This window comes from Scyliorhinus canicula, chromosome 3, assembly GCF_902713615.1.
Source record: "Scyliorhinus canicula chromosome 3, sScyCan1.1, whole genome shotgun sequence".
NCBI lineage: Eukaryota > Metazoa > Chordata > Chondrichthyes > Carcharhiniformes > Scyliorhinidae > Scyliorhinus > Scyliorhinus canicula.
Window position 1 is genome coordinate 172,883,244 of NC_052148.1, and position 22,290 is coordinate 172,905,533.

General features: G+C 43.5%; 1 protein-coding gene across 2 annotated transcripts in view; it reads left to right on the forward strand.

Moving 5' to 3' along the window:
• Window positions 1-22,290, forward strand: part of wdfy3 (WD repeat and FYVE domain containing 3) — a 490,874-nt gene that overhangs the window by 151,688 nt on the left and 316,896 nt on the right. For both annotated transcript variants that reach the window (XM_038791772.1, XM_038791773.1), the window contains exons 5-6: window positions 7,163-7,324; window positions 10,255-10,447. In XM_038791772.1, the coding sequence (XP_038647700.1) occupies window positions 7,163-7,324; window positions 10,255-10,447 (355 nt within the window). The remainder of the gene's footprint in view (window positions 1-7,162; window positions 7,325-10,254; window positions 10,448-22,290) is intronic.

Sequence of the window (22,290 nt, forward strand, 5' to 3'; positions counted from 1 at the left end):
GATGTGAGAGTGGCTGGCCTGGCCATTATAGCAGTATTTGACCGAGTATGGCATCAAATAACCCAAGCAAAATGGAAGTTAGAGCGAATAGGGGGTGAGTGGAACCATTCTTCACTGAGGCACGAGTCCGGGATGCTGCGGAAAACTCTCCACTTCATAGAATTTACACTGCAGCAGAAGGAGGCCCATCGAGTCTGCACCAGCCCTTACAAAGAGCATCCTACTCAAGCCCACGTCTCTACCCTATCCTTGTAACCGCCACTTAACCTTCTTGGACACAAAGGGCAATTTAGCATGGCCTATCCACCTAGCCTGCACATCTTTGGACTGTGGGATGAAACCGGAGCACCCGGAGGAAACCCACGCAGACACGGGGAGAACGTGCAGACTACGCACAGACAGTGACCCAAGCCAGGAATTGAATTTGGGACCCTGGAATGTGAAGCAACTGTGCTAACCACTAACATTCAATAAGCTCCCACAAGACAAAGCAGCCAGCATGATTTCCACACCGAAACAAAAACAGAAAATACTGGACAATCTTAGCAGATCTGACAGCTCTGTGGAGAGAGAAGGGATCTAACATTTCACGTCTCGATGACTTTGTCAAAGTTATGAGAGTCTGGATGATTCTTTGGATGATTCTTTGTGAAAGTATGATTTTCACCCCTTACTTCACCGTAAACATTTACTCCCTTCACCACCAATGTTGGCAGCAGTGTGTATGCATCATACAGTGCAGTAGTTCACCAAGGCTCTTTATATTTTTTACAAATTTAGAGTAACCGATTCATATTTTCCAATTAAGGGGCAATTTTAGCGTGATCAATCCACCTACCTTGCACATCTTTGGGTTGTGGGAATGAAACCCAGGCAAACACGGGGAGAATGTGCAAACTCCACACTGACAGTGACCCAGAGCCGGGATCGAACCTGGGAACACGGCGCCGTGAGGCAGCAATGCTAACCACTGCACCACTGTGATGCCCCACCAAGGCTCTTTCCACAGCACCTTCCAAAACTGCTGCCTCTACAAGCTAAAAGGACAAGGGCAGTAAATGCATGATACCTCCAAGTTCCCCCCCTTTTTTTTGTAAAAGTATATTTTATTCGTAAAATATCTGAAGAACATTGCAAACATTTCTAAAAGGCCATCACACACAGTGCAATAATATTCGGGCTGCTCCATATGTTATGTTGCACTCTATTTTGCTTCAATAGAGTCAAAGAAACATAACAGACACTTCAAAATGGTCATTACAAATGGTGCAAAGGTATTTGTTTTCTACATCACTCAAGTTCCGCTCTGATGTTTTGCAATGCAATTGTGATACATGTAATATTCATTGTATACATTCAATGCAAGTCATTTGGCCAGAGGGGATTCTATACAATTTCACTTCCCTCAGTTCATGATGGCTGAACGGTCTTAAGATAGTGACCTTTCCCCATTGTGCCTCTGTGGCAGCTGCCGCAAGCTTTAGATTATCCATCAGCATGTTGCCCTGGCCTTTGGATTGTGCCACTCGATCAGAGCCAACTCTTTGCACTGGAAGACCAATGGGTTTTGGGCAGACCAAAGAGCGTTGTTTACTGAGTTGGCGATCCTCCAGCAACAGCTGATGTTTGTCTTGGCCTGCATCTCTGGGAACAGCCCATAGAGTCCTCCGGGTGGTGGAAAGCGTCATAGACAGGAGTTTTAGAGACATGGTTACACCCAAGGTGCAGGCAGATAGATGGGTGACCGCTAAAACGGACAGGCAGTCAGTACAGGAATCCCCTGTGACAGTCCTCCTCTCTAACTGGTATAGTGTTTTGGATACTGTTGGAGAGGGGAGCGGCCTATCAGGGGAAAACAACAATAGCAGCAGCCAGAGCAGTGGCACCACTGTTGTGGTCTGTTGTTCAGGGAGGGTCAAAGCGCAGAAGAGCAATAGCTATTGGGGACTCTATAGTCTGGGGCACAGATAGCCCTTCTGTGGATGTGAAAGAGACTCCAGGATGGTATGTTGCCTCCCTGGTGGTGTTTTCACTACCGTGTGCCTGGTGGGTGGTGTTTTCACCACCCACCAGGTACACCGTACATACTTGTGCGACTCGGCCAATGTTGTCTACCTCATAGGCTGCAGGAAAGGATGTCCTGAAGCGTGGTACATTGGCGAGACCATGCAGACGTTGCGACAATGGATGAACGGACATCGCGCAACAATCGCCAGGCAGGAATGTTCCCTTCCAGTCAGGGGACACTTCAGCAGTCAAGGGCATTCAGCCTCTGATCTCCGGGTAAGCTTTCTCCAAGTCTGCCTTCAGGACGCACAACAACGCAAAATTGCCGAGCAAAAACTTATAGCCAAGTTCCGCACACATGAGTACGGCCTCAACCGGGACCTTGGATTCATGTCACATTGCATTCATCCCCCACCATCTGGCCTGGGCTTGCAAAATCCTACCAACTGTCCTGGCTTGAGACAATTCACACCTCTTTAACCTGGGGTTACCCCAATCTCTGGATTTTTAAAGACTTAATTACCTGCAAATGCTTGCATTCAAAGCATTGACTTGCATCTTTGACTTTGTCTATATATATATATGTTTCTGGAACATACCTCTTCATTCATCTGAGGAAGGAGCAGTGTTCCGAAAGCTAGTGTTTTGAAACAAACCTGTTGGACTTTAACCTGGTGTTGGAAGACTTCTTGCAGCATTCAGGTAGATCAGTCCCCAGGGCCTGATGGGATCTACCCCAGAAGACTGAGGGAGGCAAGGAAGGAAATTGCTGGGGCCTTGACAGAAATCTTTGTTTCCTCATTCGCTACAGGTGAGGTCCCAGTGGACTGGAGAATAACCAATGTTGTTCCTTTGTTTAAGAAGGGTAGCAGGGATAATTCAGGAAGTTATAGGCTGGTGAGCCTTATGTCAGTGATAGGGAAATATTGGAGAGGATTCTTAGTGACAGGATTTACTCGCATTTCGAAACAAATTGACTTATTAGCGATAGGCATCATGGTTTTGTGAAGGGGAGGTCATGTCTCACTAACTTGATCGCGTTATTTGAGGAAGTATCCAAGATTGATGAAGGAAGGGCAGGAAAGCCTTTGACAAGGTCCTTCATGGCAGACTGGTACAAAATGTGAAGTCACACGGGATCAAAGGTGAGCTGGCAAGATGGATACAGAACTGGCTCAATCATATAAGACAGACGGTAGCAGTGGAAAGGTGCTTTTCTGAATGGAAGGTTGTGAGTAGTGGTGTTCCGCAGGGATCAGTGCTTTGCTGTTCGTTGTATACATAAATGATTTGGAGGAAAATGTAGCTGATCTGATCAGCTGGTCTGATCAGTAAGTTTGTGGATGACACACAGGTTGGAGGAGTTGCGGATAGTGATCAGGATTGTCAGAGTATAGATCGGTTGGAGGTTTGGGCGGGGAAATGGCAGATCGAGTTTAATCCGAATAAATGTGAGGTAATGCATTTTGGAAGGTCTAATGCAGGTGGGAATTATGCAGTAAATGGCAGAACCCTTAGGAGTATTGACAGGCAGAGAGATCTGGGAGTCCACAGATTGCTGAAAGTGGCAACACAGGTGGATAAGGTAATCAAGGCATATGGCATGCTTGCCTTCATCGGTTGGGGTATTGCGTATACAAATTAACAAATTATGCTGCAGTTGTACTGAACCTTAGTTAGGCCACACTTGGTATATTGCATACAATTCTGGTTTGCCACAGTACCAGAAGGATGTGGAGGCTTTGGATAGGGTACAAAAGAGATTTACCAGGATGTTGTCTGGTCTGGAGAGTATTCGCTTTGAGGAGAGGTTAGATAAACTCATTGTTTCTACTGGAGAAAGTGCATAAAAGATACGATAGTTCCAGGGATGAGGGTCATTTTGTGGATTGATGGGAGAAGCTGGGTGTTCTCCTTAGACAGGTGAAGAATTAGTGGAAGTTTGATATAGGTATTTGCAATCATGAGGATGACAGAATGGATTGGGAGAAACATTTCCTGCTGGCAGTATGTCAAGAACCATAGGACACCCATTTGAGGTGCTTGACAAAAAAGCAATGGCAATGTGGCAAAAAGCGTTATTAACCAGCAAGCGGTTAAAATCTGGAATGTATAGCTCGACAATGTTCCAGAAGTATATTCGAGAATGGTTTTTAAAAAAAAAAAATCATTTTTTTGATGATCTCAATAGAAAAGGTTTGCGGGGCAATGTGGAAAAGTTGGGTGTGTGGGAATAGTCAAGTTGCCCTTGCCAGCATGGACATTATATGCCTTCTGTGCCATTTTACGATTCTGTATTGGTCCAAAGTTGGCCAACAATTACCAGTGGTGGGTCCAAAGTTGGCTAAGGAGTGATGCAAGCATGTTTTTTTTAACAACGTGGATGGTTTCCCAATACAAAACACTCCTCTTATTTGGCTTTGCTACAATAAAAATAATTAATATTTAAGATTGTGCTTTCCACTTGCCATTTTACAACAAAAACAGCAATTACAATTATCTTGCAAAAATGTACGTACCAATGTTTCCCCTTGTGATATTATGATATTTGTGTCTTACACATGTATGTGTCTTCAGTCCCTCTAGTGGTAGGCCAAATTATCAAGAGTTAGATTTTAATTTATTATGCTGCTTTATTCTCATTATGCGCAGTGATAAAGACAAAATGAGCATGCTTCGTAGTTCACTTGACTTAAAGTGTGTGCAGTTTTGGTATCTTTATCTAAGGAAGGTTTGAGAAAGCGCAATGAAGGTTCACCAGACTGGGTGGTAGATGGTAGGGATCGTTCTAGAAAGAGAGATCGAGTTAACTAGGTATAAAAATGAAAGCGGGATGATCTAATTAAAACATCTAAAATTCTTAAGGAGCTTGACAGTGTAGGTGCTGGGTGGACATTTCTCCTAGCTGGGGAATATAAAACTAGGAATTCAGAATAAGCATTTGGCCTTTTAGGACTGAGATGTGGGGGAAAAAAATGTTTACTCCAGGATTGTGAACCTTTAGAATTCACTATCCAAGAGAACTGTGGTTGCATATTCAAATCAGAGAAACAGGTTTTGGATACTAAGGGAATAAAGAGAATGTGAGAAGGATTAGCTGGGTAGATCAGCAATGATCTTAGTGAATGTCAAAGCAGGCTCAAGGGATTCAATGGCCTATTCCTTCTCCTACTTGTGTTATGTTCAAATACTTTTTTGCACCCTCTCCTACAACCAAGAGCAGAGATTCTACTCTTTTCAACTTTGTCAAGTTCTTTTGCACCTTCTCCAGTGCCTTCACATCCTTTTTATAATATGGAGACCAGAGCTGTCCACAGTATTCTCAAGTAACGGATTAACCAAGGTGAATGATAGACTATTTTGGTTCAAGAGGAGTGGAAGGAAATATACCCGTAGTGATTAAACTCCTAATGAAGTGGAGGTACAGAGATATCAAGGAGTGCAGATGCATTGGTCCTTAAAAATGAAAATGGGCATAGGAATGCAACTATGATTCTGGGTTTTGTGTGTAAAATATATTAAAAAAAAATAAGGGTGAGGGAGGAGAGGAAATTTGGATCAAGGTTTTGAAAACAAACCGTTAACACCACGTCCTGCTGCACAGAACTAGTCATCCTGTGCCAATTATATAAAACATACATTTAACTGCTAATTTTTTTCCTTTCCCTTGGCCATCCCTCTATTTATGTAATTCATAGAATCCATAAAGTGCATAAGGAGGCTATTTGGTCCATTGAGTCTGCACCAACCCTCCAAATGGGCCTAAAACCCCACTTAACCTTTTTGGACACCAAAGACAATTTAGCATAGCCAATCCATCTAACCTGCACATTTTTGGACTGTGAGAGGAGACCAGAGCACCTGGAGGAAACTTGTACAGACACGGGGCGAACATACAAAGTCCATACAGTCACTCAAGGTTGGAATTGAACCCAGGTCCCTGCCGCTGTGAGGCAACAGCCCTAACCACTGTACCACCGTGCCACCCATTATTACTTTGAATATCACAAACTACATTGAGAAAATCAAGGAATGTGTTGGAGTAGGGAAAAATTGGAATTTTGTTTGAATTATTTCTTTGTGTTATGTTTATTTCAATACGAACTGCTTGCCTGGGGGAGACTGCTTCCTGAACAGAAGAGAAAACTAAGGACTAGTCATGTTACTTGTTCACTTAATGCATATCAGGTCCAGGGGTTGTATTTACGTCGGAAGTTTTTCTGTCCAACTTTAAGTTAGTCAACATATGGAATCTGGAGCATATTTGGGGGAAGGAATAAATGTGTAATAAAGTTGCCTTAATAGCAAGAAGGTGGATTTTAGGAGGCCAAATTGAGCACTTACATTCTGTTTTCAGCAATTAACTTTAGAAAGGAAGCATAGGTGGAATTTCTGATACAGATGCCAAACATTAGAAAATATGAGCTTTAATTTTGTTTTTAATTCCTGCATTTGAGAAGTTTTTAAAAAAATCATTCATGGGCTGCAGAAATCACTGGCTAGACCAGCATTTATTACCCAACCCTAACTGCCCTCGAAAGTGGTGGCAAGCCGTCTTCTTGAACTTCTGCAGTCCATGTGGTGTAGGTACACCCACACAGCTGTATGGGAGGGTGTTCTACGATTTTGAAGCAGCGACAGTGAAGGAACAGTGATATATTTCCAAGTTGGGATGGTGAGTGGTTTGGAGGGGAACTTGCAGGTGGTGGTGTTCCCATGCATTTGATGCCCTTGTCCTTCTAGATGGTAGTGGTCATAGAATTTGTGAGGTTCTGCTGAAGAAGCCTTGGTGAGTTGCTGCAGCACATCTTGTAGATGGTACACACTGATACCACCGTGTGACGGTGATGGAGGAGGTGAATGTTTATGAATGGGGTGTCAATCGATCAGACTGTTTTGTCCTAGATGGTGTCGAGCTTATGGAGTGTTGTTGGTAAATGGTAATTGAGGAATAATGAGATTTCACTGAGTAAATTACATGGATGAGACCTCAGACCTGTGAATTGGCTAGGTGGCGCTGGCTGTATTGCTTGTGCTACCTGCTGAGGTTGGTTTTAAGGTGCTTGAATTTCTGGGATTGAAAATGCCAGATGGAAGATCATGTCATTTAAATGTTGAAAAAAATGGTTCTGACTTAACTTTTCTTTTTAAACAGAAAACTGTGGACTATATGACTACAATGTCTTTGCCTTCGACGCTGGTTAAATGCCTCTATCTATTCTTCGATCTTCCACATGTGCCTGATGTCCCTGGGGGCGCTCAGTCAGATCTACCACTTAGTGAACGACGGGCACTATTGCAGAAGGTGTTTGTCCAGGTGAAGTACTGTTGTGTTTGAATCTATGCGGCATTAATTCAAAGATTCATTAATTACATTTTCAATATGATGGCTTCACCTATAGCCAGCTGTCTACTGACAGTGTTCAGTATTCAGTAAGAAGACAGTCCGAGCACACAACTTTACCACACTGTGAACTCCATCTTATTACCATTATGCAGCTATTCCTTAAGGTGTTTCCCTACCTTGGTTGATGATCTGTATCTGCAAAGCTGAAAAGAGAAATATTTTTAATTAAAAGTGTTCATCTCACTGAGGAGACTTCAGGTCGATCCACATCCAATGATCTGCTCTAAAATCTCTGCATATATTTCGATAGCTGTGACACATTCCACCACAGCTAGTAGGCCCTAGAACTCTAACCTGAATAAAGGTGTTTCAGTTTCGACCAGACAGGTTCTTTCTCCAAAGACTATGCACAGAGAAAAGCAATCAAAATCTTAGTTGTTAGCCTTATTCATGAGTGTTATTTAATACATATTGGTTGACTTAATTGGAATATGGAATAAGGAATTAAGTTAAAGTTTCTTTTTTATTTAAGAACTGGTATAACTGTTAACTGTAAATCTATTTCTTTGTGGCTGTGGTTAATTCTGTGATTAAATTAAAGTTTTTTTTAACATAAAAGATAACTATTGGTCAAGTCATCACTCCTGTGGTGCAGTAACATTTCCTCGCAGTTTTATAAATTGAAAATAGTTGGGTTCTCTTTTGGGATCCCAACACTGATGAATGGGCACAAGGGAGGTTCCCCACAGTCCTTCCTGCTGCCCTCACCCTCACCTCAGGGATGGGTGGTTGTTGGTGGTGGATTGGGGGGTGGGATTGGTGGAGGCAGATGTCTCGCCTCCAGCCATTTACATTCCTCAGAGCATTAAATGGCTGTAAGGCAGCCCTAAACGTTGGATAAACGAAAATGAAATTAAAATCGCTTATTGTCACAAGTGGGCTTCAAAGAAAGCTACTGTGAAAAGCCCCTAGTCGCCACATTCCGGTGCCTGTTCGGGGAGGCTGGTACGGGAATTGAACCGTGCTGCTGGCCTGCCTTGGTCTGCTTTCAAAGCCAGCGATTTAGCCCTGTGCTAAACCAGCCCCTGTGTTCCCCGTTGACTTCTCTGGTGGCGAGGCAGGAAATGTTGTCATCTTAAAAATTCTATCTAATCTTTCCTCGTGCATTATAATATTTCAATAAAGCGTATTGGATTGTGCCATGACATTATAGACGCTCTTGAAACAGAAGTTGTTCTTGTAGGATTGGATTGGATTAGATTTGTTTATTGTCACGTATACCGAGGTACAGTGAAACATATTTTCCTGCAAGCAGCTTGAACAGATCATTAAGTACATAAAATAAAATAAAAAGAAAATACATAATAGGGTAACACAAGAATGTAAATACAACCACTAATTCAGGACCACTGTTAACTTGGATCAGTTAGTAATTACCTTCGCCACGGTTTGTTAGCCTGTTTGTCTGTGATGCCAATAATTATCGCCACATAATTTGCTGATTTAAAAATGTATTTTAATGTCAAAATCAGTCACTTCTTATGCCCTCCCTTTTCTGACTATTATAATGTGGCTATAATATTGCAAACATGTATCGACATAAATCAAATATATAAAAATATAATAATTGTAGGGATTCTGGTATCTTAACTTAACATTTTCCCTTATTTCAGCTTTTAATATACAAATGGTCTTCGCTCTATTTCTAAGATGTGTAAAAACAATTTGTGAAACCAAGGCTGTCAGCCAACACTGCAGAAAATATTTCAAAATTTGATGTTCAATCTACATTGACACAGATTAAGCTTTTATACCATCAGCCTGATTTAGAATTGACCCCCCCCCCCTTCCAGTTTGGACCTGTGATTTTTAATGCTTCCCTACTATCCTCAGCAACTTAAACCATGCATTGATGTGCGATTGATCCCCGTGTTGATGGATTCCCAGGTGCCAACCCTTGTGAAGTTCAAATTGAATGAAGAGTCATGTCAGGTCAGCCTTGCATGCCTCATTTAGAAACAGCTCAGAATGACATTGGAGGAATATTGCAAACATGTTCTTTACCTGGGTTGTGCACATTCAGAGCCAGAGAACTGGAGGTAAATAGGATTCCTATCCTTCAAAAATGACCAAAAAGTGTATATCTTAAGGACTGTTGGTTCATGTTTTCAGGGGAACATACTTTCTGTAAATTTGATGGTAGAAATTACAATGTAGTTTATGTGGACTTTATATCTGGAATGAAATTTAGATGCAACTATTTTCCTTAGGCAAGTTCTGCAGAACTTGGATTCATCAGTATGTGATCATATGATTCTGCCTGGATGGTGATATATTTGAACTTAAGAATATCACATTAGATTTAGTTTCTCCCATGCAAAACAATTCAAAAACAGCATTTTTTTTGTATTTAACAGACCAATTTTTGCATTGGGAGCTAAAAGAATCTGCCAGATATTGGATCTATTTGTAACTTAAAAGATCTTCAGGGAACAATTATGGCAAATATTTGGTACTGCTGGCTTGATTTATTCTCAGATCTTATTTAATCAATTTGTTTCTGTTTTAGTCAAGTCCGTAGATTCAACACTGCCACACCACAGGGCTAATCTGAATCGTATGTCCAAAATGAATGGTGCAATCATAGAAACAATTAACAAATTGTGTTTTATTTGCAATTGTATATTTTCAATAAAACATTAATTCAAAAACAATACCACGATTATGAATGATATTTTCTGACTGTAGGATTGCTCGGCTTTTTGGCGGCATTCATAAACCACTTGTTCCTAAATATTAACTTAAGTTGTTTGAAGGCTGATAAACTCCACCAACATTATAGAAAATAAATATAACCACTGATATTGCGTTTTAGTTCATGATTCTTGTTTTATTTTTAGATCTTGGTTAAACTCTGCAAATATGTGTCACCAGCAGAAGAGCTAGCCCAGAAAGATGATCTCCAGCTTCTGTTCAGTGCAATAACTTCTTGGTGTCCTCCCCACAATATCCTTTGGCGAAAGAGTTCAGGAGAGGTACTGATGACCATTTCTCGGCATGGACTCAGTCTCAATGTCGTCAAGTACATTCATGGTTGGTACCTGCAACATCCTTGTGTCTATTGCATCTATTTTTCTACTGGCAGCAGACTTTAATAATTTTAAAATGGTCAGCACAGCAGAAGGCCATTCAAACAAGCTAGTGCCACCTCCATATCAGAGTTATTTGCATTAATTGTATTTCATTGTGTTTTCTTCCTGAGCTATTTTTCTTGAAGTTTTAACTTTAAAAAAGATGTCATCATTGACTTAGTTTTAGTTATGTTATGATCTCAGTTCTTAAAACTGAACAGAAATATCCCAGAATGGAACCCTGGCTCAAATGAACGTAACTTTTTCTTTTTATTCTATAAAACGTGGAGGAGCAGAATCCCAGGACCGCTAATCAGTTTTAATAACAAGAAAAAAAATAATTTATTCATACAATGCTCCTTTACTTCCCTCCCCTTGTCTTAACAATTGCATGCAGGTTTTAGAATGAACATGGGTTACAAAGTACATTTAAGCTACAATTATCTCATTAACACCAAGTCCCCTTTTTTTTGTAAACATCTTATTAAGTATTTATAATTTTATAATCATAACAGTAAACAGTACAAAACAGTACAGTAAAAGGGGCTGGTTTGGCTCACTGAGCTAAATCGCTGGCTTTTAAAGCAGACCAAGCAGGCCAGCAGCACGGTTCGATTCCCGTACCAGCCTCCCCGGACAGGCGCCGGAATGTGGCGACTAGGGGCTTTTCACAGTAACTTCATTGAAGCCTACTCGTGACAATAAGCGATTTTCATTTCATTTCAAATATAAACGTAGTGCATAAACCATCTCCATCCCTAACAAATCCCACCTACCCTAAACAGACCACCTTCCATTTTCCTATTGCCTCTGTTGACAGTTTTCCCCGAAGAAGTCGACAAACGGCTGCCACCTCCGGACGGACGAACCCTAGCATTGACCCTCTGAAGGCAAACTTAATTTTCTCAAGTCTGAGAAACCCCTCCATGTCACTAACCTAGATCTCTGATTTTGTGGGTTTTGAGTCCCTCCACGCTAACAATATCTGTCTCCGGGCTACCAAGGAGGCCAAGACGTCGGCCTCTCTCGCCTCTTGGATCTTCCGACACTCCAAAAATCACCACCTCTGGACTCGGCACCACACTTGTTTTTAGCACCATGGACATGACCTCTGCAAATCCCTGCCAGAAGCCCCTAAGCTTCGGATATGCCCAAAACAAAAGGACATGGTTTGCTGGCCCTCCCGAATATCCCTCACACCTGTCCTCTATCCCAAACTTCACCCCCCCCCCCCCCCCCCCCCCCGTTCAAGATTTTAAAAAATCCGGGAGTATATGTTGTGCACATGGAAAAAGAAAGAAAACCCCTTCACTCTTGGCTTGGAGAGGCACTGGAGAAAAACCCAGAAATCTCGGGACGACCGTCATTTTCACGGTCTGTACCCTCCCCGCCAGTGACAACGGGAGCATGTCATACCTTCGAAGGTCCTCCTTCATTTGTTCCACTAGCCGGGTCAAATTTAGTTTATGTAACAGCTCCCATTCCCTTGCCACCTGGATTCCCAAATAACGGAAGCTACTCCCACCACTCTGAAAGGCAGCTCTCCCAGTCTCCTCTCCTTGCCTGGATCGAAAACATCTCACTTTTCCCCATATTCAATTTTTAACCTGAAAACCGGCCAACTTCCCCCAAGATCTGCATAATCTCCCCCATCTTCCCTAACGGGTCGGAAATATACAGGAGTCGGTCGTCGGCGTATAGCGAGACTATATGCCCCCCCCCCCCCCCCCCCCCCCCGGGAAGAAACCCTTTCCAGTCCCTTGATGCTCTTAGTGCCATCGCCAGTAGCTCTATATCCACAGCAAACAGCAGTGGGGAGAGGGGACATCCTTGCCTTGTCCCTCGATGCAGTTTAAAATAGCCCAACGTCAGCCAATTCGTTCGTACACTTGCCACTGGTGCCTGGTACAACAACCAAACCCAATCAATGATGCCTCGCCCAAACCCGAACTGCCCTAACACCTTCCACAAATAATTCCACGCAACCCGGTCAAAGGCCTTTTCTGCATTCATTGCGACCACTACCTCCACCTACCTTCTCTCTGAGGGCATCGTGATCACATTTAAGAGCCGTTTAACGTTGGCTGTTAGCTGCTTGCCCTTAATAAACCCCTCTGGTCTTCCCCTATCACCTCTGGGACACAATCTTCTATCCTTGAGGCCAAGATTGTAGCCAACAGTTTGGCATTGACATTCAATAGGGAGGTTGGCCTGTATGACCAGCATAGCTCTGGGTCCTTCTCCTGCTTCAGGATCAGTGAGATCGAGGCCTGTGACATTATTGGGGGTAGAACACCCCTCTCCCGTGCCTCATTAAATACTCTCACCAGCAGCGGGCCCAGCATCTCAGAGAACTTTTTGTAAATTTCCACTAGGTAGCCGTCCGGTCCTGGGGCCTTACCCGACTGCATGGCCTCCAGCCCCTCTGCTATTTCTTCAATCTCGATCGGGACTCCCAACCCCTCCACCAACCCTTCCTCCACCTTCAGAAACTTCAACTCTCCCAAAGACTGCCTCATCCCCTCCACCCCAGCTGGGGGTTCCGACTCATATAACCAACTATAAAACTCCTGAAACACCCGTTCTGGGTCAAGACCTTATTCCCTCCTCTGTCCTTCACTCTTCCTATCTCCCTGGCCGCCTCCCTTTTCCTTAGCTGTTGTGCAAGCATCCTACTAGCCTTCTCTCCATACTCTTATATCCCCCCCCCCCACCTTCCTCATCTGCTCCACCGCCTTCCCTGTAGATAACAGACCAAACTCCATCTGTAGCTCCTGTCACTCCTTCAATAACCCTGCCTCTGGGGCCTTTGAATATCTCCTGTCTACCTGGAGTATTTCCCCAACCAACCTATCTATCTCTGCTCGCTCCACCATCTCCTGATGGGCCTGTATCAATATTAGCTTCCCCCTAACCACTTCCCCCGTGTCATTTATTTCCAGATAGTTCTGGATGGACTCCCTCACATGCCCGCACACCCCCTCGTCCGCCAGCAGTCCTACGTCCAATCTCCATTGTGGGTGCTGACCACCACCCTCCTTGCTCACCCGTAAATCCACCCAATGTTGGGCATAGTCTGACACAGCAATCGCCGAATATATGGTATCAACACCCCCCGGTCAAGATTTTAAAAAATCTGGGAGTATATGTTGTGCACATGGAAAAAGAAAGAAAACCCCTTCACTCTTGGCTGTCCGAACTTCCATGGGGCTACCCCCCCCCCCCGCCTATCTGCTCCATGAACCCCTTTAGTTCCTTTGCCCCCCCCCCCCCCTTATTAGCAGCACAACAGTCCCAACCCCCCTCAACAAACTTATCAAACACCAAGTCCCCTTAAGCAACCAGATTGGCTGTTGTCAAATACAGTCTGCTCTGAACTCAAGCTTGTGTCTGGATTTCTCAACCCCCCCCCAACACAATGATTGTCACGTGGGATGTTCCAATCTCCACTGCAATAAACATGCTTTTAAATCCACTCTTTAAATAAAATTTTCGTACCATTTTTAACAGTAATCCAGTCCAGTATTTTACACCAACCACTTTTAGGATTTTTTGTTTTGTCTGCTGTACAGAATGTTCAAAATTGCAACTTTCGATTCCCAGGCTCTTATTAAAATGGCATCAAACGTTTAATTTAACTCTGAAGTCTGCTGTCCCACTTTAAATATGGTTAGTGCAATTGCCTCTTTAATTCAGAACTCTCTTCCTTACTCTTCCTTGAATTGTTCTGAACAATACCATGGTCTCTGTTCACTTAACTTCAGTCACCGTGAGAAATTATTTCTGTCCCAATTCCTTGGATATCTAGACTATAATTTGTACTTAAGAAGCTCCCTTCCTGTCCAGTTTTCTGGCAGAGTTGAAAGATGTTCACTCCCTGATGTCATGTCCACAACTGCCAACAAATTCAGCTTTTAAACTAAAACATTAAAAGCATTTTTTATCCTTACATGGCCTCCAGTTGCTAAGCAACCCCTGCTAGTTCTATTTATTCTTCACGTCCTCTCTATACAATCACAGTGGGAATTGAAACTAGCCCCCCACTCGCATACAAACATCTTTGCCCAGCATGAATCTAGCTATACGTTTTACCCTTCCAGGCACAGAAGCATTAAATTAAACCCACTTAAAACTATATTTTATTTCTAATGTTTACCAATGCAAATATAATTCCCTTAAAACGACCTTTGTTTTCCCAACAGTTATCACATGCACATATGGATGACCCTTGGCATAAAAGTCTTTTAACTTTCTCGATGCTTCAAGTACTAATTCTCCCTGTTCCCAATCACACTTACTGTTAGATCCCCTCTTTGCTCCAATAAATGTTGAATATTTAGTTACTTAACATAAAAGATTACAAATAAAAACGAAAATGCTGGATTATCTCAGCAGGTCTGGCAGGATCTGTGGAGAGATGAGCAGAGTTAATGCTTTGAATCAATGTTTAGAGCTAAAGAGAGGGAAAAACGCATTGGATATTATAGAATCCTAAATCCCTATAGTGCAGAAGGAGGCCATTTTGCCCATTGAGTCTGCACTGAGCTCTGTAAAAGAACCTAACCTAGGCCCAATCCCCCACCCTATCCCCGTAACTCAGGGGTAGGGGCAATTTAGCATGGACAAGCCACCTAACCTGTATGTTTTTGGACTGTATGAGGAAACCGGAGCAGCCACAGGAAATTCATGCAGACACTAAAAGAATGTGCAAACCCCACATAGACAACAATCCAAGATCAAAATCAAACCTGGGTCCCTGATTGGGCCTTGGGCAGTGAACAGGGGCAGAGGGTAAAGGGGCAGGTGTTGCACTTTCTGTGTTGTCATGAGAAGGTGATGAGGGGGTGATGGAGGAGTGGACCAGGTATCATGTAGGGAGCAGTCCCTGCCGAATTCTGACAGGGGGATTGAGGAGAAGATATGTTTCTTGGTGGAATCATGTTGGAATTGGTGGAAATGGCGGAGGATGATCCTTTGAATGCGGGGACTGATAGAGTGAAATCACAGAAAGTGCAACACCTGCCCCTTTACCTCCTCCCTCTTCGCTGTCCAAGGCCCAATCATTCTTTTCAGGTGAAGCAGTGTTTCACTTGCACCTCTTTCAGTTTGGTCAACTCTATTCACTGCTCCTCATGTAGTCTCCTCTACAATGGGGAGATTAAACACAGAAACAATCATAGCTTTGCGGAACACCATTGCTCAGTCTGCAAGCATGAACCAAACCTTCCTGTTGTTTGCAATTTCAACTAACCATCTTACTGATGGAGTGAAAGGTGAGGGCCCTAACGTGGTTTTGGAAGGGGTGAGGGCAGTGGTGTGGATGATGGGTCAGACACGATTGAGTGCCCTGTCAACCACAGTCAGGGGGAACATTTGCTTCCTGAAAATGGAAGGCATGCCAGAAGCGTCTTTTTGGAAGATAGCATCATCGGAACAGATGCGACGGAGGTGGAGAAACTGGGAGATTGGAATGGAGCCCTTACAGGAAGCGGGGTGTGAGGAGCTGTAGTCGAGATAGCTTTTACTTAACATAAAAATTGTTTTTGTATCACTCCTGACAGATATTAGGAACTGAATTAGAGACTTGTCTTCAAATATTGCTGGTTACATTTATCATCAGATCTAATTATAATGCATTTGACCTACCATCCCTGTATAGAAAGAGCTTTTAAATTAGTCCAGCTCACCTGCCCTTGCCTCATATCCCAGCAGATTGGATTGGATTTGTTTTTGTCACGTGTACCGAGGTACAGTGAAAAGTATTTTTCTGCAAGCAACTCAACAGATCATTCAGTACATGGAAGAAAAGGGAATTAAACAAAATTCAAGAAAATACATAAAAATACATAATAGGGCAACACTAGATATACAATGTAACTACATAAGCATTGGCATCGGATGAAGCATACAGGGTGTAGTGTTAATGAGGTCAGTCAATAAGAGGGTCATTTAGGAGTCTGGTGACAGTGGGGAAGAAGCTGTTTTTGAGTCTGTTCATACGTGTTCTCAGACTTCTGTATCTCCTGCCCAATGGAAGAAGTTGGAAAAGTGAGTAAGCCGGGTGGGAGGGATCCTTGATTATGCTGCCCACTTTCCCCCGGCAGCGCGAGGTGTAGATGGAGTCCATGGATGGGAGGCAGGTTTGTGTGATGGACTGGGTGGTATTCACGACTCTCTGAAGTTCCTTGCGGTCCTGGCCCGAGCAGTTGCCATACCAGGCTGTGATGCAGCCCGATAGGATGCTTTCTTTAGTACATCTGTAAAAGTTGGTAAGTGTTAATGTGGACATGCCGAATTTCCTTAGTTTCCTGAGGAAGTATAGGCGCTGTTGTGCTTACTTGGTGGTAGCGTCGACATGGGTGGACCAGGATAGATTTTTGGTGATGTGCACCCCTAGGAATTTGAAACTGCTAACCATCCCCACCTCGGCCCCGTTGATGCTGACAGGGGTGTGTACAGTACTTTGCTTCCTGAAGTCGATGACCAGCTCTTTAGTTTTGCTGGCATTGAGGGAGAGATTGTTGTCGTTAAACCACTCCACTAGGTTCTCCATCTCCCTCCTGTATTCGGACTCGTCATTATTCGAGATCCAGCCCACTATGGTCGTATTGTCAGCAAACTTGTAGATGGAGTTGGAACCAAGTTTTGCCACGCAGTCGTGTGTGTACAGGGAGTAGAGTAGGGGGCTAAGTACGCAGCCTTGCGGGGCACCTGTATTGAGGACTATTGTGGAGGAGGTGTTGGTGTTCATTCTTACTGATTGTGGTCTGTTGGTCAGAAAGTCACGGATCCAGTTGCAGAGTGGAGAGCCAAGTCCTAGGTTTTGGAGCTTTGATATGAGCTTGGCTGGGATTATGGTGTTGAAGGCGGAGCTGTAGTCAATAAATAGGAGTCTGATGTAGGAGTCCTTGTTTTCGAGATGCTCTAGGGATGAGTGTAGCGCCACGTTTATCCAATTTCCTTGCAAAAGTTATTATCAACTTTGTTTTCAACTTTAAAAGCATCAGGGTTGTTGTGATGGGAGACTTTAACTTCCCCAATATTGACTGGGAGTCACTTAGTGCTAGGGGCCTGGACGGGTAGAGTTTGTAAGGAGAATCCAGGAGGGCTTCTTAAAACAATATGTAGATAGTCCAACTAGAGAAGGGGCTATACTGGACCTGGTATGGGGGAATGAGGCAGCCAGGTGGTAGAAGTTTCAGTAGGGGAGCATTTTGGGAACAGTGACCACAATTCTGTAAGTTTTAAAGTGCTGGTCGACAAGGATAAGAGTGGTCCTAGGGTGAATGTGCTAAATTGGGGGAAGGCTAATTATAATAATGTTCGGCAGGAACTGAAGAACATAGATTGGGGCGGATGTTTGAGGGTAAATCAACATCTGACATGTGGGAGGCTTTCAAATGTCAGTTGAAAGGAATTCCGGACTGGCATGTTCCTGTGCGGAAGAAGGATAAATACGGCAAATTTCGGGAACCTTGGATAACGAGAGATATGGTAGGCCTCGTCAAAAAGAAGAAGGAGGCATTTGTCAAGTCTAGAACGCTGAGAACAGACAAAGTCTGTGTGGAATATAAGGAAAGTAGGAAGGAACTTAAGCAAGGAGTCAGGAGGGTTAAAAGGGGTCACGAAAAGTCATTGGCGAATAGGGGTAAGGAAAATCCCAAGGCTTTTTACACATACATAAAAAGCAAGAGGGTAGCCAGGGAAAGGGTGGGCCCACTGAAGGACAAGCGAGGGAATCTATGTGTGGAGCCAGAGGAAATGGGCGAGGTACTAAATGAATACTTTGCATCACACTTCACCAAAGAGAAGGAATTGGATGTTGAGTCTGGAGAAGGGCATGTAGATAGCCTGGGTCACATTGAGATCCAAAAAGACGAGGTGTTGAGCGTCTTGAAAAATATTAAGGTAGATAAGTCCCCAGGGCCTGATGGAATCTACCCCAGAATATTGAAGGAGGCTAGAGAGGAAATTGCTGAGGCCTTGACAGAAATCTTTGGATACTCACTGTCTTCAGATGATGTCCCGGAGGACTGGGGAATAGCCAATGTTGTTCCTTTGTTTAGGAAGGGTAGCAAGGATAATCCAGGGAACTACAGGCTGGTGAGCCTTACGTCAGTGCTAGGGAAATAACTGGAGAGAATTCTTCGAGACAGCATCTACTCCCATTTGGAAGCAAATGGACGTATTAGCGAGAGGCAGTATGGTTTTGTGAAGGGGAAGTCGTGCCTCGCTAACTTGAAGAAATTTTCGAGGAGGTCACAAAGATGATTGCAGGTAGGGCAGTGGATGTTTTCTATATGGACTTCACTAAGGCCTTTGACAAGGTCCCTCATGGCAGACTGGTACAAAAGGTGAAGTCACATGGGATCAGGGGTGAGCTGGCAAGGTGGATACAGAACTGGCGAGATTATAGCAGGCAGAGAGTAGCAATGGAAGGGTGCTTTTCTGATTGGAGGGCTGTGACGAGTGGTGTTCTGCAGGGATCAGTACTGGGACCGTTGCTGTTCGTAGTATATATAAATGATCTGGAGGAAAATGCAACTAGTCTGAACAGTAAGTTTGCAGACAACACAAAGTTTGGTGGAATTGCGGATAGCGATGAGGACTGTCGGAGGATACAGCAGGGTTTAGATCATTTGGAGACTTGGGCGGAGAGATGGCAGATGGAATTTAATCCGGACAAATGTGAGGTTAAGCATTTTGGAACGTCTAATGCAGGTAGGGAATATACAGTGAATGGTAGAACCCTCAAGAGTATTGACAGTTGGAGAGATCTACGTGTACAGGTCCACAGGTCACTGAAAGGGGCAACACAGGTGGAGAGGGTAGTCAAGAAGGCATACAGCATGCTTTCCTTCGTTGGCCGGGGCATTGAGTATAAAAATTGGCAAGTCATGTTGCAGTTGTATAGAACCTTAGTTAGGCCACACTTGGAGTATAGTGTTCAATTCTGGTCGCCACACTACCAGAAGGATGTGGAGGCTTTAGAGAGGGTGCAGAAGAGATTTACCAGGCTGTTGCCTGGTATGGAGGGCATTAGCTATGAGGAGAGGTTGAATAAACTTGGTTTGTTCTCACTGGAATGACTGAGGTTGAGGGGCGACCTGATAGAGGTCTACAACATTGAGGGGCATAGACAGAGTGGATAGTCAGTGACTTTTTCCCAGGGTAGAGGGGTCAATTACTAGGGGGCATAGATTTAAGGTGCGAGGGGCAAGGTTTAGAGGAGATGTACGAGGCAAGTTTTTTTACACAGAGGGTAGTGGGTGCCTGGAACTCATTGCCGGAAGATGTGGTGGAAGCAGGGACAATAATGACATTTAAGAGACATCTTGACAAATACATGAAGAGGATGGGAATAGAGGGATACGGACCCCGGAAGTGCAGAAGACTTTAGTTTAGACGGGCAGCATGGTCTGCACAGGCTTGGAGGGCCGAAGGGCCTGTTCCTGTGCTGTACTTTTCTTTGTTCTTTGTTTCCACCACTCTCAGTGCATTTGAGATCATAATTCGATACAGAAAAAGACATTCCCATTTTGGCTCTGGTTCTTTGGCCAGTTATCTTAAATCTGTGTCTCCTTGCTAATAATGCTTCTGTAGTGCAAGCCATTCCTCCTTTATTCTATCAAAATATTTTCAAAATTTTGAGCAGCTCTGCCAAATCTCCTTTTCACTTTCTTTGCTCTAAGGAGAAAAAATTCAATTTATCTCGTCTCCCACATAACTGAAGACTTAACTGGTGCTATTCTAGTAAATTTCCTCTGCACCATGTGTACGGTTTAACATCCCTTCTTAGTGTGGTGCACGTTATTGGCCAATTTACTCCAGCTATAGTCTAACTAGTGATTTATAAAGGCTCTGTGTAACTTCCTTGCTTTGCTATTGATGCTTCCATTTATAAAGCCAAGTATCTCATGTACCATTTTGTCATTGGAAACAGTAGCATAATGCTTATGTTCCAGGATTAATAATGCAGAAACCTAGATGAAGAATCCAGAGACATGAGTTCAAATCTAGCATGGATGTGGGAAATTTAAACCTGGTTTAAGAGTTGGTGTCAGTAATGGTGACCATGTAACTACTGGCTTCCTGTAAATTTCCAATCTCGTTCACTAATGTCTTATATGGAAGGGGATTTGCTGTCTTGCCTGGTCTGGCCTATTTTGACTCTAGATCCTCAGCAATGTATTTGACTTTTAACTGCCCTGTGAAGTGGCCTTGCACGCCACTGGGATGCTGAGGCAGATCACCATTACCTTCTCAAGAGAAGTTACAGATGAGCTATGAATTCTGGCCTTGCCATTGATACCCACATTCTGTGAATGAAGTAAAAAGTAAAAACTTGCCTTGCCGTTTTCAAAGGCTTATGCACATACAGCCCCAAGTCTGTCTCTGCTGCACAGGAGGCCACCATTTAGCGTGTAATTTCCATGCTGGCTCTTTATCAAGGCAAATTAACTTCCTGTACTTCCCAGTCCTGTCTCAGTAACCAAAGAACTTTCTTCCCTTTCAGGTGATTATTTCATTTCCTTTGGAATGCCATGATTATATCTACTTCCCAATGCTCTTCAGTGTATTACCAGTTGCCACGTTAAAGTTATTTTTCCTGATATTGCCATTGATTCTTTTGCCAGTCACCTTATATTGGCTTTCTGTGATTCCTTTTCTTTGGAAAATATTTTGAAGCATTTGTAATTTTCACAATTTAACACAAAAACACCCTTTTCTTCCCGAACATCGAGATTTAACTCACAGAATTAAAAAGACTGACTTTAAACAAGAGAAAACAAAACACGAAAACATTTTTCTCTCCCCTCCCCCCACTTTATCCCCTCATCCAAACTCCGTCCACCGCAGTTTGAATTTAAATGTCCTTAAACCAGATTGCCAGATTCTATCCCTCCCCCTTTAACCGATTCATATCAGTCCCATCACCTTCAAACAGAATTAAACACAATAGAAGCTTCAAGCAGCTTAAGCAAAATTATGCATGCAAAAGTCGACCATCTTTCTTACAGAAAAGAAAACCTTCGCAATTTAAAAGTTCTTTCCTCTGTAATCCAGTACATAAAGAGAGAAAAAAAACCTTTTCTTCCCGAACATCGCAACTTAACTCACAAAATTAAAAGACTGAAATTTTAAACAAGACAAAACAAAACATAGAACTATTTTTCTCTACTCGCCCTCTTCTCCCCCCCAACTTTATATCCCTTTCCCCAAACTCAGTCCACTACAGTTAGAATTTAAAAGTCCTTAAGACAGATTATTATCTTTCATAAAAGTAGCCACCTCTTCTGGAGAGTTAAAGTACAGCTCCTAGTTCTCGTAGGTCACCCAAAGGCGAGCCGGGTATAGCAGTCCAAATTTAATATCCTTTGCAAACAGGGCCGCCTTAACTTTGTAGAAACTTGCTCTCCTCTTTGCGAGTTCTGGTCCCCAGTCTTGGTACACCTGGATCTCTGGTTCTTCCCACATGTACTGTCTCATCTGCCTGGCCCACTTTATGATACGCTCCTTGTCGAGGAATTGATGTAGCATCACCACCATGGCCCTCAGGGGCTCACGAACCTAGGGCTTACGTACGAGCACCCTATGCACCCAGTCCACCTCCAGTGGCTTGTCAAACACATCGGCCCCGACCATCTCCTGCAACATCTTTCCCACATACGTACACGCATCTGTTCCCTTCTCATCCAGGTACTCGACCCATTGCTCCATCGATCAGCGAGCTGGCGTGGACATGCTTTGTCTCGTTACCATTGAGCTCGATGACCAATGAGCCTTGCTTTCACTCATCTTTTG